Source organism: Myotis myotis, unplaced genomic scaffold, assembly GCF_014108235.1.
Source record: "Myotis myotis isolate mMyoMyo1 unplaced genomic scaffold, mMyoMyo1.p scaffold_m19_p_5, whole genome shotgun sequence".
Classification (NCBI taxonomy): domain Eukaryota; kingdom Metazoa; phylum Chordata; class Mammalia; order Chiroptera; family Vespertilionidae; genus Myotis; species Myotis myotis.
Genome location: NW_023416357.1, coordinates 29,894,479 through 29,909,590, shown reverse-complemented (window position 1 = coordinate 29,909,590; position 15,112 = coordinate 29,894,479). Strand labels below are relative to the sequence as shown.

At 45.7% G+C, this 15,112-nt stretch overlaps 1 protein-coding gene and 1 pseudogene across 1 annotated transcript in view; both read left to right on the top strand.

Annotated features, from left to right (window-relative positions):
* Positions 1-5,225: 5,225 nt before the first annotated feature.
* The window catches only part of PLEKHG4B (pleckstrin homology and RhoGEF domain containing G4B), a 78,806-nt gene continuing 68,919 nt past the window's right edge, over positions 5,226-15,112 (top strand). The window contains exon 1 of the mRNA XM_036310697.1: positions 5,226-5,436. Coding sequence (XP_036166590.1) covers positions 5,389-5,436 — 48 coding nt within the window. The 5' untranslated portion in view covers positions 5,226-5,388. The remainder of the gene's footprint in view (positions 5,437-15,112) is intronic.
* Positions 10,331-10,763, top strand: LOC118655890 (annotated as a pseudogene).

The window sequence follows — 15,112 nt, the reverse complement described above, 5'->3', positions numbered from 1 at the left end:
GGTATTTAGTACAGTCATAATGTTATGTAACCACCATCACTATCGAGTTCCATCAGTTTCACTAACCCAAAAGGAAACCTTGTACCAATCAGGCCCTCACTACCCATCAGGCCCTCTCCCCAGCCCTTGGCCAACAATCGTTTACTTTCTATCGCTATGGATTTGTCTACTCTAGGTAGTTCATATAAATAGAACCGTACAAATATGTGCCTTTTGTGTCTGGCTTCTTGGAGTTGGCGAAATGTTTTTAAGGCTCATCCATGTTGTAGCATGTGTCAGAACTTTATTCCTTCCTGTGGCTAAGTAATATTCCCTCGTAAATGGCATTTTGCTTATTCATTGATCTGGGGACACACACTGCATTGTTTCCACCTTTTGGTGGTTGTAAACAGTGCTGCTGTGAACATTTGTGTATAAATTTTTGTGTGAACTTATATTTTCACTTCTTTTGGGCATACACCTAGGAATGGAATTGCTTGGTTAATGGTAGCTCTATGTTTAACTTTTTGAGGAAATAAAAAACTGTAAAATTAACCATTTTACATTCCCAAGAGCCATGTAGGAGGATTCCAATTTCTCCATATCCTCACACTTACTATTTTCCTCTTTTTATTACAACCATCCTAGTGGGTATGAAGTGGTGTCTCATTGTGGTTTTGATTTACATTTCCCAGTGACTAATGATGCTGTTGAACATCTGTATTAGTTCTTTGAAGAAATATTTATTTCAGTCCTTTGCCCATTGTTCAATTGGATTATTTGTCTCTCTGTTGAGTTTTAGAAGTTCTTTATACTAGATTTTTTTAAAAATATGCTTTTATTGATTTCAGAGAGAAGAAGGGAGAGAAAAAGAAACATCAATGATGAGAGAGAATCATCAATCAGCCACCTCCTGCACACCCCCCATGGGGGAGTGAGCTTGAAACCTGGGCATGTGCCCTGACCTGGAATCAAACTGTGACCACTTGGTTTACGGGTGGATGCTCAACCACTGAGCCACACCAGCCGGGCTATATATTCTGGATTTTAATCCCTTGTTGAATATATGACTCAAAAATAATTTGTCCCATTCTGTGTGTTGTCTTTTCACTTTCTTGATATAATCCTTTAATTCATAAAAATTTTTAATTTTTATGAAGTCCTATTTATGTATTTTTTTCTTCTGTTGCATGTGCTTTTGGTGTCACATCTAAGAAACCATTGACAAATCCAAGGATATGAAGATTTTACCCCTATAATTTTTTCATAAGAATTTTATAGCTTTAGCACTTACAGTTAGGTCTCTGACCCATTTTTAGTTAAATTGTGTATATGGTATAAAGTAAGGGTCCAACTTCATTCTTTTGCATGTGGATATCCAGTTTTCCCACAACCATTTGTTGAAAAGACTGTCCTTTCCCATTGAATGTCCTTGGAACCCTTGTTGAGAACCATTTAACCATATATGTGAGTGTTTATTTCTGGGCTAATCTCTTTCATCGATTTATATCTCTGTCCTTGTGCCAGAACCACACTTTTAATTGCTGTTAAGTTTTGAATTCAGGTTGTGTGAGTCCCGCAACCTTGTTCTTTCTGTCGAGATTGTTTTTGCTATTAAGGGCCTCCTGCAATTCCATGTGAATTTGAGAATCAGCTTTTCAATTTTCATGAAAAAGGCTGTTGAAATTTGGATAGAAATTGTGCTGAATCTGTAGATCACTGTAGATAGAATTGACATCTTGAAAACGTTGTTTTCCTATCTAAAAAAACCATGTCTTTCCATTTATTTAGGTCTTTTTAAACTTCAACAATGTTTTCTAGTTTTCAGCATAAAAATCTTTCTCCTCCTTGGTTATATTTATTCCTAAGCTATTAATTCTTTTAGATGCTATTATAAATGGATTTATTTTCTTAAGTTTTTTGAATTGTTCATTGCTGATATATAGAAATACAACTGATTTGTGTGTGTTGATCTTGTACACTGCAATTTTGCTAAATTCATCCATTAGTTCTAGCAACATTGTGGTGGGTTCTTTGGCATTTTCTATGTATGGGATAATGTCACTGTGAATAGAGATAGTTTTACCCCTTTCTTTCCAAATTGAATGCCTTTTCTTTCTTTCTGTTCCTCTAACAGCTCTGGCTAGAACTTCCAGTACAATGTTGAATAGCAGTGGTGAAAGCAGGCACCCTTGTCTTGTTCCTGATCTTAAGGAGAAAGCTTTCATTCTTTCATCATTGTTTATGATGTTAACTGTCTTTTCCATAAATACTGTTTATCACATTAAAGAATTTTCTCTCTGATCCTAGTTTTCTGAGAACTTTTATTATGAAAGAGTGTTGGATTTTTGAAATGCCTTTTCTGCATCCATTGAAATGATCATTCCTCCACCGCCCCCCCCCCCCCGCATCGTTCTGTTACTGAGAAGTATGACATTGATTAATTTTCCTATATTGAATTACCTTTGCATTTCTGGGATAATTCTCATTTGTTCATGGTGAATAATCCTTCTAATATACTGTTGGAATCTATTTGTTAAATTTTTGTTGCATCTATATTCATCAGGGATATAGGTCTGTCGTTTTCTTGTGTCTTTATCTGGGTTTGGTATCAGGGTGATGCTGGCCTCATAGAATAAATTAGGAAGTGTTTCCTCCTCTTGCATTTTTTGGGAGGAGTTTGCAGAGGCCCATGTACTGTTACAACCTCTAAGTGTTGGCATGTTCCCCAGCTCAGTCCTGGTCCCTTTTTCGTTCTGTTCACACATTCAGTTTCCTCATCTCTTTACACAGCTATGTGTAGATGCTTCCAGATCTGTATTTCCAACCTTACCTCTCCTCTCAGCACCAAGCTCATTCAGTAACTAGTCCACTCTACAGGTCTAACAGGCTTCTCAATGTTAATATGTCTTCTCCTCCAAAACTTGCTTTTCCCCTAGTCTCTCCTATGTGAGTAAGTAACACCGACTTCCAGCTGCCAATCAGCCCCTGAATCCTTGAATTGCTGTCTTGGTGCTAATTCTCACCTGCAGACGGGAGAATCCACTGGAGCTAATTTATGCAGTAAGGGATGTAATAGAAGATATTAGGTAGATTATAGCACCAATGGGAGGGCCAGGTAACAAGAACAGCCAGAAACATCAACAACCTGGAGAAACACCTGCCCATGCTGTGGGACTGTGTTAGGAAAATTCCCACTGCCTGCTCCCTTCTACTCAGCACTGCTGCTGCTGGGACCAGGACCTGAACTGCCCCAAACAAACCAAACACGTCTACCACCATCAGCTGTGACAGCTACTACTTCCCGTGGCTCCTTCCACATCTTATGTGGTGCACGTCTTAGCAAAAACAGGCATATCTGTGACCTCAAACGCAAGTGACCCGAGGCATGTAGCTTTGCAGTCTCCAGCTTCTGCGTGCAGGAGGGCACACTAGAGGCAGTGGGCATGGGTCACGCGCAGCTCATTCGTAATGCCTCTCAATGTCCTCCTTGGCTTCTCTCTCCCTCACTCTTCACAGCCGGCTGTCAGCCAGTCCTCTCCGTCCTCTCTGCCTCTAAGCATATCCTGCTTTGACCATTTCTCACAACCTCTGTCATCACCACTTTGACCAAGCCCCATCACTCTTACCAAGATTGTGGCAGTTGCTTCCTGACTGCACTCCCTGCCTCAACCATCTGTGGTCTCCACACTGCAGACAGGGGTGAGATATTTGGAATGTAAATCAAATAGTGTCACTTCCTTTCCAGACTCTCCCCACAGTGGTTTCCCACGACACTCAGAATAAAACAGAACCCATAACCACGACCTACTTATCCCTGCAGCCTTTCCAAGCTTGTCTGCTTTGAGGAGCCCTCATTCACCGTGCTCCTATGTACACCAGCTTGCCCCAAGCACACCAGATCCGTTCCCAGCCCAGGGCTTTGCACAAGCAGCTCCCTCGCTTTCTTCCGGTCCCTGCACAGTCTGCCCTGCCTTGACCATCTGCTTTATCCAGACTTATGCTCTCTGTTCATTGGTTTATTATTTGTCTCCCTCCATTGGACCTGACGGGGGCTGTGCAGCAACTAGCCAAAAGTAGGTGATCAGTCAGTACCTTTTGAATAAATGAAACAATCTCAGTTGCCCAAGTTTTGGGGAAAACTTCTTAGAAAATATCCTTGACTTTGTGGATATAGCAAGGAAGAAAACAGATGCCTAGATATTGTGGCTGGAGACAGCACATGGAGGACTCCTGGGCCTGCCCTGTGCAGGTCCAGCTTTCCTCTGCACAACAGAGGTGTGGCAGGACGGGCTCCACCTGCAGGCCCCAGTCTCCAGTAGGATGAGAGCCCAGCCCTGCCAGTGGCTCAGTGATTGAGTGTAAACCTATGAACCAGGAGGTCACGGTTGGATTCCTGGTCAGGGCACTGTGGGGGCTCAATCCCCAGTAGAGGGCGTGTAGGAAGCAGCCCATTCATGATTCTCACCATTGATGTTTATATATATATATATCTGTCTCCCTTCCTCTCTGAAATCAATAAAAAATATATTTTAAAAATTAAAAGAATGAGCGTCCAGGACTGCACCTTGACCAGGGGTCCAGGTCACTGTTGACCTGCCTACAGTCAGCTTCCGGATCCTGGAGGAGCTGCTGAGGGACAAAGCCACCTGCTCTGGGGGTCAAGCCCCTTATTCTGGGACAAGGCCCGGAGGGCTCAGTGGAGAATCCCCGTAAGCCATGTGCTCACTGGGACGGGAAGAGAGGCCCGCAATCGAAGTCCACTTCATCTACACCATCTATACCGGTGGAAATCAGGGGTCCAACTGCCTTCCCCTGCCCATCTGTCTACACTGGGGGAAACCAGGGCTCAATAGTCTTCACTGTTAGAAATCAAGTCTGTTGGGTCTACACGGGCAGAAACCGGGTGCAGAGCCACAGCCACTAATCTGATAATAAGATGGCAAGTCCCGAGTCTTTGGGAGAACAAAGTAGAAGCAAATGCCCCCGTCCCGCCACCCCGCCTCCCCCGCTCTTCACCCCTCCCCCGCCCCCCTCCCCAGCTCCAAGAGGCAGGAGCCCGCGGCCCCGCCCAGGGAGAGCGCCAGGTCCGGGCGCTGGCACTCCGGTCGCCCCGCACCCGCTAAGCCCCCGGGTGGGTGGGAGGTCAGGCCCCGCCCCCTCCCTCCAGGGAGCCCCGCCCCCTCCTGGGAGCCGCGGGGTGCGGGGGTGCAGACCCCGCCCCCGCCGGGGAGACCCCTCGAGGTGAGGTTCCGCCCTCGGGGCCCGCCCACCGCTTCCGCCGCCGCAAGGGCCGGGGGCGCGGCCGGGAGGGTCCGCCGGCGGACTGCGGGCCCCACTCCCGCCTCGGCTCCCGCGGCCGCCTCCGCGGGGACACTGGCCCCCGAGGCCGGACAAAGGCGGCCCGCCATGGCTCTGAGCGCAGACGGCTCCGGCGACAGGGGCGCGGGCGCGCAGGTAGGGGCCGGCCGCGGGTGGGGAGAGGGGGGAGAGGGTCCTGGGCGCCGCCGCCGCCGCAGGGGAGGAACCTTGGCTTTCCGGTCTTTGGAACGCAGTTTAGCAAACTTTTCCCTTCGCCTCATGAATATTTATGAGGAAAATGCGCTTTCCGAGACGGCTGTGCGTTCCCGGGGTCCGGAGGGAGTGCGGAGGTGGGGGTGTGGGACCAGAAGACGCTGTGGGGTTGTCGCTGGGAATCTCCCAAGTTACTCCTTAGCCCAGCGGTGGGACCAGCCGGTGAACGGCGGTGCACCGGGCACAGAATCTACACCGAGAGAACTGCCAGGATTGACTCAGGCTGGGAGGTCAGCTGATTTAAATAATGATCATTGACGAGTAAAACAAGACAGCCGTTTCCGATTTGGGAAAGTGCGATGGAAGCTGCTTGCATGGCTCCGCGCGCAATGCAGAAAGTGGATCGGGTTTGTGCTTCCCTTTTTCCTGTGAAACGAGATGGGAGAGTTTCGGCGAAGTAATTACCCTCGACTCCTGTTGCCCAACAGCACTTTTACTTAAAAAGTTTGGTTGGCACTTTCGGGCGTCTAATTAACAATTAAAACATATAATTCAAAATTAAATTAAATGGAGTTGAAACTGTGCATAATTAATACCTTCCGAGATGGCTGTGCTAACCGGGCATCCGGCGCTGGCAGGAGGGTGAGCCTCTCAGCTTCGTGCAGAGTTCAAAGTGGACAGAAGTGAGGCCGGGTCTCTCGGTCGGGAGGAACTTTCCAGGCACTTTATGGGAAATGTTTGCTCTCTGAAGCATGTTCGGAGGCGGAGATGTTTAACCGCTACGCGTTTCCATTCACGGGATGGGATCCTGTAGGCAGAGCTGGGCATCTGCCACCCGGACAACAAACCCACTTTTGCTTCTGAGGTGGGGCCGCGTTCTGGTCTCTCTGTGCTGGGTCTAGTCTGCAAATGTGCCAGGAGGCCTGGGTGGGGAGCAGAGTGGACTGTTCAGATGGGCCCCAGGGAGCAGAGTCCTGCCCTTCCCACTGGGTGGTGGGCCTGGATGCTGGATAGCCTGTGGCTAGCACGACAGCCTCATGTTTGATTCCATGGGAGGGGTCTGGTGTGGGTCTAGTCCAAATGGCCTTGGTGAAATTAAGACCTTTGTGTCTGTGGTGTCTGTTCGTTCACGGTGGTGGTCTCATGTGGATACTTGTGAAAGCTAAGGAAATAAAGTCGGCCTTGAATTTGAGCTAAGATGTGTGTTCACTGGTTGAATCATCCAACCCAACATAGGAGTCCCCTGCTCCCTGGATCGCAGTGTTTCTTTTTAGAGAATCATTCCAGCTCAGTTCACATGCCACTGCCTCCCTCCGTGCACACAAAACTAATGTGTCCTCTCTTTATGCTTGTAGAGCAGTCATGTAGAGCAGGAGTGGGGAACCTCCAGCCCGAGGGCCATGTAAAGCCCGAGGAATCATTTGTTCTGGCCCTGCCAAGGCATTAAGGGTGAGTTAATTAAATGTTTGATCAAATATAGCCGGCTAATTTTTAACACATTGCGGACCAGTAGTTTTATTGCTAGCTTTACCCAGATAAGTTTCTATTGAACAAGTACAAAAAACATTTTACATAAATGTTAAAGGCACGCTTTAAAATTAAATACCCATTGCATTTTGAAGTTATTTATTACATGTTCTTACAAGCTAATATCTTTTTAAAGAATTCTCGTGATAGGCCACAAACCTTAGAACAGAAAACACGAGAATTCTCGTGATCTGTCCACAATGTGTTAGGTTGATAATTATGTATGGCTTGTGAATGAGGTTATAAATATCCAAATGTCCCTTGGCAGAAAAAAAAGGTTCCCCACCCCTGATATAGCACCTGCTAGGCCCTAATTGCAGCCCACCCAGGTGGGATACCCATTCTACAGATGGTGGAAAGCGAGGCTTTTTGTTGCCTTGTGTCTCCCAGCCAAGATGCAGCCCTAAAGCAGTGAGGTGACAGTTCAGTGTTGAGCTCGGGGCTTCTGTGTCCTGTCCAGAAGCTCTGGGGGTGGGGATTGAGGCTTCCTCACTGCATCCCTGGGCCGGGGCTCATGGTCCAGCTGAGGAGAATGAACCCAGCACACTTGTGAGGGGTGGGGAGTCAAGAGAGGAGGCTGGGGTGAGGGAGGTGGGGCTGGAGAGGGTGGGCTGAGAGGTGCAAAGTCTTGTCCTACGCGTGTTGATCCTGGGGTGTGTGGGGAATCTGGAGTTCTGTGAGGAGAAGGCATCCCACCTTCACTATGTACCTTACAAAGGGCCAGGAGAACAGGTGCCTGTGGAGAGGGGAAGAGGCACCAGAGAACATGCCTGGGGTCTTAGAGATTGGATGTGCATCCACATCCACCCTGTGTTAGCTGTTGGTCTTTGGCCCAGTAGTTCAGCCTCTCTGAGCTTCAGTCTATGCATCGTGTATAGGAATAACACATGGCCCCAGTACCTCTTGGAGCACCATAGGGTCTAATTTAAAAATGGATCTGTAGATGCTTCTGGAAAGGAAACTCAGTTCATCATTTAGCTAAACGTCCTCAAGTTAAAAGCTGCCTCTGTCCTGATATCTGGGACACCTTTCCAGGTGTCTCTGTTCACATCTGGGCCCAAATTCTCAAACACAGAGCATTCAGATACTTTTAGACAAGTGTCTGACCTAACAGAATTTTCCCCAACTCAGAAAATCAGATTGTGCAAAAGATACCTTGTGGTGAATTTCATTTACGTCACTTTAAAACTACTTATGTTTCTGAGACTGAGGAATGGGGTTAAATCTAATGCAACAACAGTTAGAAATTAGCTAATTTCAAGTTCTACACTAGAATTGGTCAAGTCAGCCAGGTAATAAGTAGATGTACCTCACCTGCGCACAGCCCCCTGACCCAGGGACCCCCAGTCCTGGTAGGCATCGCCCTCACACCTCCCCCGCCCAGCCCCTTTCCTGCTTGGTTTCTCCATATGTGGGTCTTCTCCATACGAGAGTCTAAAAATCACCGGTGTCTGGCTCTCCTTAATTGCTTGTCTCCCCAGGCTTTGTTTCAGTCTCCTTGTTTCTCTGATGCCTGGAATAGTGCATGGCACACAGTAGGTGTCACATGATGGTGACCCTTCCCCCTCTTCTAAAGCCCACTTTCACTCTTCTGTCCAGCCCCCAATTTTTCTGGGCCACACAGATGCAGAGCCTGCCCTGTGGGATCTGAGGGAGCAGCCAGGGAAACCTTGTTTGTCTAAGTGGGATATAGTCAAAGCCGACCCAAGACAATTACAGAGAAAGGCTCGGTAAACCCTGGTGTGACGTAATGAGTGTGCTTTGTGTGTGTGTTTTGGGGGTGGGGATGATGGTGAACAGAGCAGAAAAGAAATGCCTGAATTAATTTCAAATGAATGGAAAGGGCAGCTAGGAGGATGACCCCTCCCTTCATTGTCAAGTGGAGGAGATGCGGTTTGGCTTAGTACAAACTCTTTGACCTGTAATGAGCTGTGGCCATCAGGTGACTTTGCCTGGAGAGTGACGGGGTTGGAATGAGTTTCTGAGAGCTCTTGACTCTGTCCCTGCTAGAATGAAACAAAGGGCAGTGTGGCACAGAGGCAGTGGCTCAGTGGTTTGGATGTAGGCTGTGCAGCTGGAGGGGCCTGGGTTCAATCCTGGTTTCCCCATGAGTGGGTGAGCAGGCAAGCCCCTCCACTCACCATCTTTAGAATGGGGATGAAAACAGCATTACCATATGCTTAGAAGAGCATCTGCAGTACCTGAAAAATGTTAGCTGCTATTCTGTGATTCTATAGAGAGAGAGATTTTACCTCAAATAAGAGGTAAAGAGGATTAAGTTTTAATTTGTTGTCAAATCACTTAAGGAAAAATATTCAATGAAGTTATCTTCAAGGCATTTTTGTATTCAAAGATATCAACTGAGAAGAGGGATGATAATTGCTATTATGTGCAGTTTCGAACAACATAATCATCAATTTTTAAAAAAGAAATGTTTTATGAAAGTGCCCAAATCAATAGCCATGAACTTGGTTCCAAGGTCTCAGAGCTTTTCTTCTGGATTATTCAGACTAATCCAGTGTGACTCAGTGGTTGAGCACTGACTTTTGAACCAGGAGGTCACAGTTGGATTCCTGGTCAGGGCACATGCAAGAAGCAGCGGATTGATGATTCTCATTGATGTTTCTATCTCTCTCTCTCTCTGAAATCAATAAAAATATATTTAAAAGATAAAGAAAGAAAACCTAATTGGAGCAAGCATTTGGTCAGCGTGGAGCACCACAGTGGGCAAAGGTGTGAGCATTTCATTCTCAAACTGACATTTGTGTGTCCAGAGACTCTACCATCCTTGACTGTAGCACAGAGACTCACAGTGGCCAGTGACATGTGCTGACTATCCTCGGAGACTAATGTAACCTGTCCCCAAAGCACAACATTACATAGGAAAATCATGTACAAGGGTTGGGTATAGAGAGCAACAGCAGCAAAGGAGGAAAAAGATCTTAGCACAATTTCTGGAAGGTACTATAAATAATTTAAAAAAATAATTTATAAGGTGAAATTCACATGATATAAAATTAACCATTTTAGAGCAAACAGTGTAGTGGCATTTAGTAACATTTACAGTGCTGTGAAACCACCTCTATCTAGTTTCAGAACATTTATGTCACCTCAAAGTAAACCCCCACACCTATTAAGTGTTTTCCCCCCATTCCACCCTTTCCCAGCACTAATGTGCTCTCTGTCTGTGGATTTATCTACTCTGAATATTTCATGTAAATGGAATCATACACTATGTGACTCTTTGAATTGTGTTAAAATACATGTAACATGGAGCTGCCACAGAGCCACTGGACCTGCCCGCCCTACTATGGCCGAGAGCAACGGGGACACAGTGAAGATGCTGCACAAGAAGGGCCCCATAGCTGCACATGCCAAGTCCAGGCAGGCCATCTTAGTGGCTCAGAGAAGAGGAGATGTGGAAACTTCCACAAAATGGGCTTCCGGCCAGAACAAACAGCATTCGATCACCAAGAACATGCCAAGCCGGACCAGGAGACTGAGGAGCTGCACCACAACTGGGTGGCCCTGGAGGTCGGCAGGGTGATCCACAGGGCCAGGGACTGATGCAGAAGGATCTAGGGATGAAAATCAATGAGAAGCCACAGGTCATTGCAGACTATAAGAATGGACAAGCCATTTCTAATAATCAGCTTCTGAGCAAATTTGAGAGAGCCATCGACCTAAAACTCCAAGACAAGGACATTGGGAAGTCGATTGAGAAGGGGCCAAGGGCAATATGAACACAAAGCCTCGAAATCAGTGCATTCTGGTTGATCTCATCTGGCTGTTCCCCATGACCACCGGCAACCAGCATGGGTCTCTTCACATGGCCGAGTAGAACACAGGGTATCAGTCCTGGCTAGGAACCCCCTCTACCTGAACCTACTGTCAAACACATACCCTGCAACTTTGCTGAATCCATTTATTAGCCCTAGTAGGTTTTTTTGTAGATTCTTTGGGATTTTCTATATATAAGATCATCTGCAAAAAGAGACAGTTTTACTTCTTCATTTCTAATTTGAGTGCTTCATTCTCAGTTTCCCTCCCCAGACTTTGTTCATAGACAACACATTTCTCAGTGCTCATTGGTTTTAAATTTAAATACTGTTGGTGAATCAGCATGTGAGATGGGAGAACAGCACCCCCGCCCTGGGAGGAGAGGGGCTTTGGACAGCACTGACCAGAGAACCCAGGTGCATGTTCTAACCACACACCTCTGTTTCCCCAAATGTCCCTGGATGCAGGCACATGATATCTACATCCTCACAACTTGCCCATGTCCACACATCTCTGCACTGTGTTCCACCATCACTCTGTATTTGCTGCCATTATTTACAGAATTCCTGCCAGATCCTTGTGAGAGTTCAGCAAGCCTGATCATGCCTTCTGCAGTTGACACACTGTCCTGAAAGGGTTCACAGGTCAAATAATTTACTAGTGACTAATAAAAATTCCTCACTCAACCCTGGCCAGTATGGTTTCAGTGGTTGGAGCTTCCCTCCCTTCTACTCTCTCTGAATATCAATGGAAAAATATCTTCAGGATGAGGATTAACAACAAAAATCAATCAATATCTCTCTCTCTCTCTCTCTCTCTCTCTCTCTCTCTCTCTCTCTCTCTCTCTCTCACTGGAATAGAACGTGTGACCCTTCAATCCACAGGCTAACGCTCTACCCACTGAGCCAAACCAATCTGCACTCTTCTCTCTCTCTCTCTCTCTTTTTTTTTTTTTTTTTTTTTTTTTTTGCATAAGGCAGAGGGTTTGGAATTCGTACCAAATGGGGGGAAAAACAACTCTACTTGGACACAGAGCAGTCCAGGTAAGACCCCAGAGGCTTGACATAGTGTACAAGTTCGGGAATTATGATGTGTTCCAAGGATGGAAGTATTGGTTTTGGGTGAAGATCCAAAGTATTGTGATAGGACAAAGTTCACTCTTACACCTTTTTTTTTCTGGTAGATTCAGCTGAGACCAGTGTTTGAGGTTAAAGCACTCACGTTTGCCTCTTGTTGATCATTGAGAGAGAAAGAATTCCAGAGGGCCCCTGTAGTTACATTGTGAAATCCCTACATGAGGAGAGAGAAAAGGAGAATATGTCATTTTTTTCCATGTCTCTAATATTCAGAAATATTCCCCTGAGAACTTTGAAAGAATAACAGGATAGCTCCCTGTGGACTAAAAGGCATCTCTGGTCAGCCTCGGTCTGGAAGAAAGTCTTCGCTTAATAGTCCTTTTCCAGAGAGCAGGTTGCACCATGTGTATGTTTTCCATCCCATTCCTTTGACTTCATCCTCTTAGATTTCTTCTCTGCAAAGCCAATTTAACAGTTGTATCTCAGACTCAGGCTCAAAAACCTCTCGGATGAGTTGTCACACCTGTATACTACTATCACCTCACCCTAGCATAACCACGTGTACATGTTTATTTACATTAAAAGATGATGAGAACATCAGGAGAGAATATTGGGAGAGAGATGGGTATATTGACTACTTATTATCTCATCCTAATCTCTAATTTATTATTGCAGTTCTTCCAGAACACTAGTAGTTTGCTGTGCTTTTCTCTGAAGTTTTCCCTGCCCCTTTACTTCACCATTGACTGTACCCACTCTACAGGGACTGTAATGTGTTAAATGCACAGTGTAACTATTAGAAACAAAGAGTGCAATGCCCCCTCCCCTGAGGTACTCCTTCTAGATGGAGTCTCTCACTGATGGTCAAAGACAAACAACAGGGTAGATGGATGGTAGAGGGTTCAGTGGGAATGGGTAGCAATTAGAGAAACAAAACCTTAAAAGAATGGTTCTTTTTCTTGTTCTTTTCCCTTTTTCTTTTTGGAATGACCCACCTGTTGCAACTCCAGTGTGACTGGTTGAATTAGAAGGAACTGGGATCTTCTTTCACCTGTAAGAATGAGCTTCCCTTCTGAAATGCTAATCTACTAAGACTTTATGAAACTCTGACGGTGGGGTTGGAGGGAGAAGACTGCTTAGACCTGCCAGTAGAGGAGGAAAATCATGTTGAAAGGGAGAGGAAGGTGACATTATGTCCTTCTTGTGAAAAAATCAGCCCTTAGATTCTGAGAATATGGGGTTCTCTTAACAGAAATAGGGTGGATGAACAGCTTGGAAAGAAAGGTTCTGAGTTGGATTATATATATGTTGATTTTATTAATCTTTTTGCTGGACATAAGTAGGTGGATTGTTGGTTCCCAGCAAACTTCTCGTTGAAAATACCCTTAATAACTCACCCCTTTCTCTGGGGAATCCTTTTTCTTTCCCCCACCTTCCTCTCACACCTACACATAAAGCAAAAATGCAGTCATGTGATTTGTCTGGAAGCAGCCATTCTCTTACTTGACCCTGTCTTCTTGACTTTTATAATGGAATAAGAAGAGCACTTGACTCATTCGAAACCTCTCATGGTCTCCACGGTGATTGGATCTGGGATTGACACATGACTCAGCCTGAGCCTACGAAATAAGGGTGTCCCAAAATTCACGCAAGAAGTAATTTTGATAGAAAACACAGGTTTACCATTACAAATTGTAATTTTTTTATTGATTCATAAAGTATACAGTATAGGGTTATGTACTGAATAGATCTCTGGTAAATGGATTATCATGTCGCGATAGCGAGCACCATTAACTGTTCTTGCCTGAGCAGCCGCATTAAAGGGTGACGGCATTAGGAAGGTTGAGAAGCACTGTAATTAGAAAAGAGGACCAGAGTGGTTATTTCCGTCCAATATGCCTAGAGCCATGACAGAGAGAAGCACAGGATAGCACTGGGCCCCGGGGGAGAGGACCTGGCACAGACAGGAAAAGGTAATTAGAAAGACTCTCCTGGAGTACATACCCTTGACCAGAACCAAACCTGGGACCCTTGAGTCTGCAGGCTGACGCTCTATCCACTGAGCCAAGCCACTCAGGGCTCTTCTCCTCTCTTCTTCCCTAGAAGAAGGAAAGGAGAAAGGCAGAGGGTTTTGAATCCGTACCAAAAGGAGGGAAAAAGAAATCTACATGGACACAGAGAAGTCCAAGTAAGACCCTAGAGCAGCCGTGGGCAAACTACGGCCCTCGGGCTGGATCCGGCCCGTTTGAAATGAATAAAGCTAAAAAAAAAAAAAAGACCGTACCCTTTTATGTAATGATGTTTACTTTGAATTTATATTAGTTCACACAAACACTCCATCCATGCTTTTGTTCCGGCCCTCCGGTCCAGTTTAAGAACCCATTGTGGCCCTCGAGTCAAAAAGTTTACCCACCCCTGCCCTAGAGGCTTGAAATAGTGTACAACTTGGGGAATTATGATGCGTTCCAACCATAAAGTGAAAGAAAGGACAGAAGGAGATGAGGTTGGAGAAAGGGGGGGGTCCCAGGCTGTCCTCACGTGGAAGTCATTACAAAGCCTCTCTTTCCCACACTCCCTCTTCACTCTCTTTCTCCCTTTCACCAGGTTCACCTATTTGCTTTAAAATAACCCCTCAATTGAAAATTGAAAACAATTCAGGCCTTAGTCAGGATTTTCACCTTTATCCTGAGAACAATAGGAAACCATTTGGCAGACTTAATTAAATGAGTGGTCAGAGCAGGTTTTCTTTTTAAGTTTATTCTCGTTGCTGCATTGAGAATGGTCTGAGAAGGAATGGACAAGAAAGATTTGGACAGAGCAGTCAGGTGGTGATAGGTAAGAGAGATCATGGTGAACTGAAGTGGTGGTAGCAATAAGATAGAAGGAGTATTGGTCAGGTGTGGAAAGTATTTCTAAGGTAGAATTGATAGGTCTTGCTGATGAGTTGAATGATCTTTTACCCTCTCTGCGTCCACCCCCTTGGGCATTTAACTTTGAAGTGTCCTCTGCCTCTGTCTCTGGACTTGACCATGTGCCTGGCTTTGGGTAATAGAATGAAGCAGAAGTGCAAGTATGCTGCTTCTAAGTCTACCACTCAAGAGGCCTTGCTCTTTCTTGTGTTTCTGTCATCTCCATGAGAACATCTCCTGAGGTACCCTACTGACATGGAACAGTTACGTGGCAAAGACTTGAAGTGGCCAGTCAGGCCAGTTGAGGCTCGTCTAGATCAGTGGTCG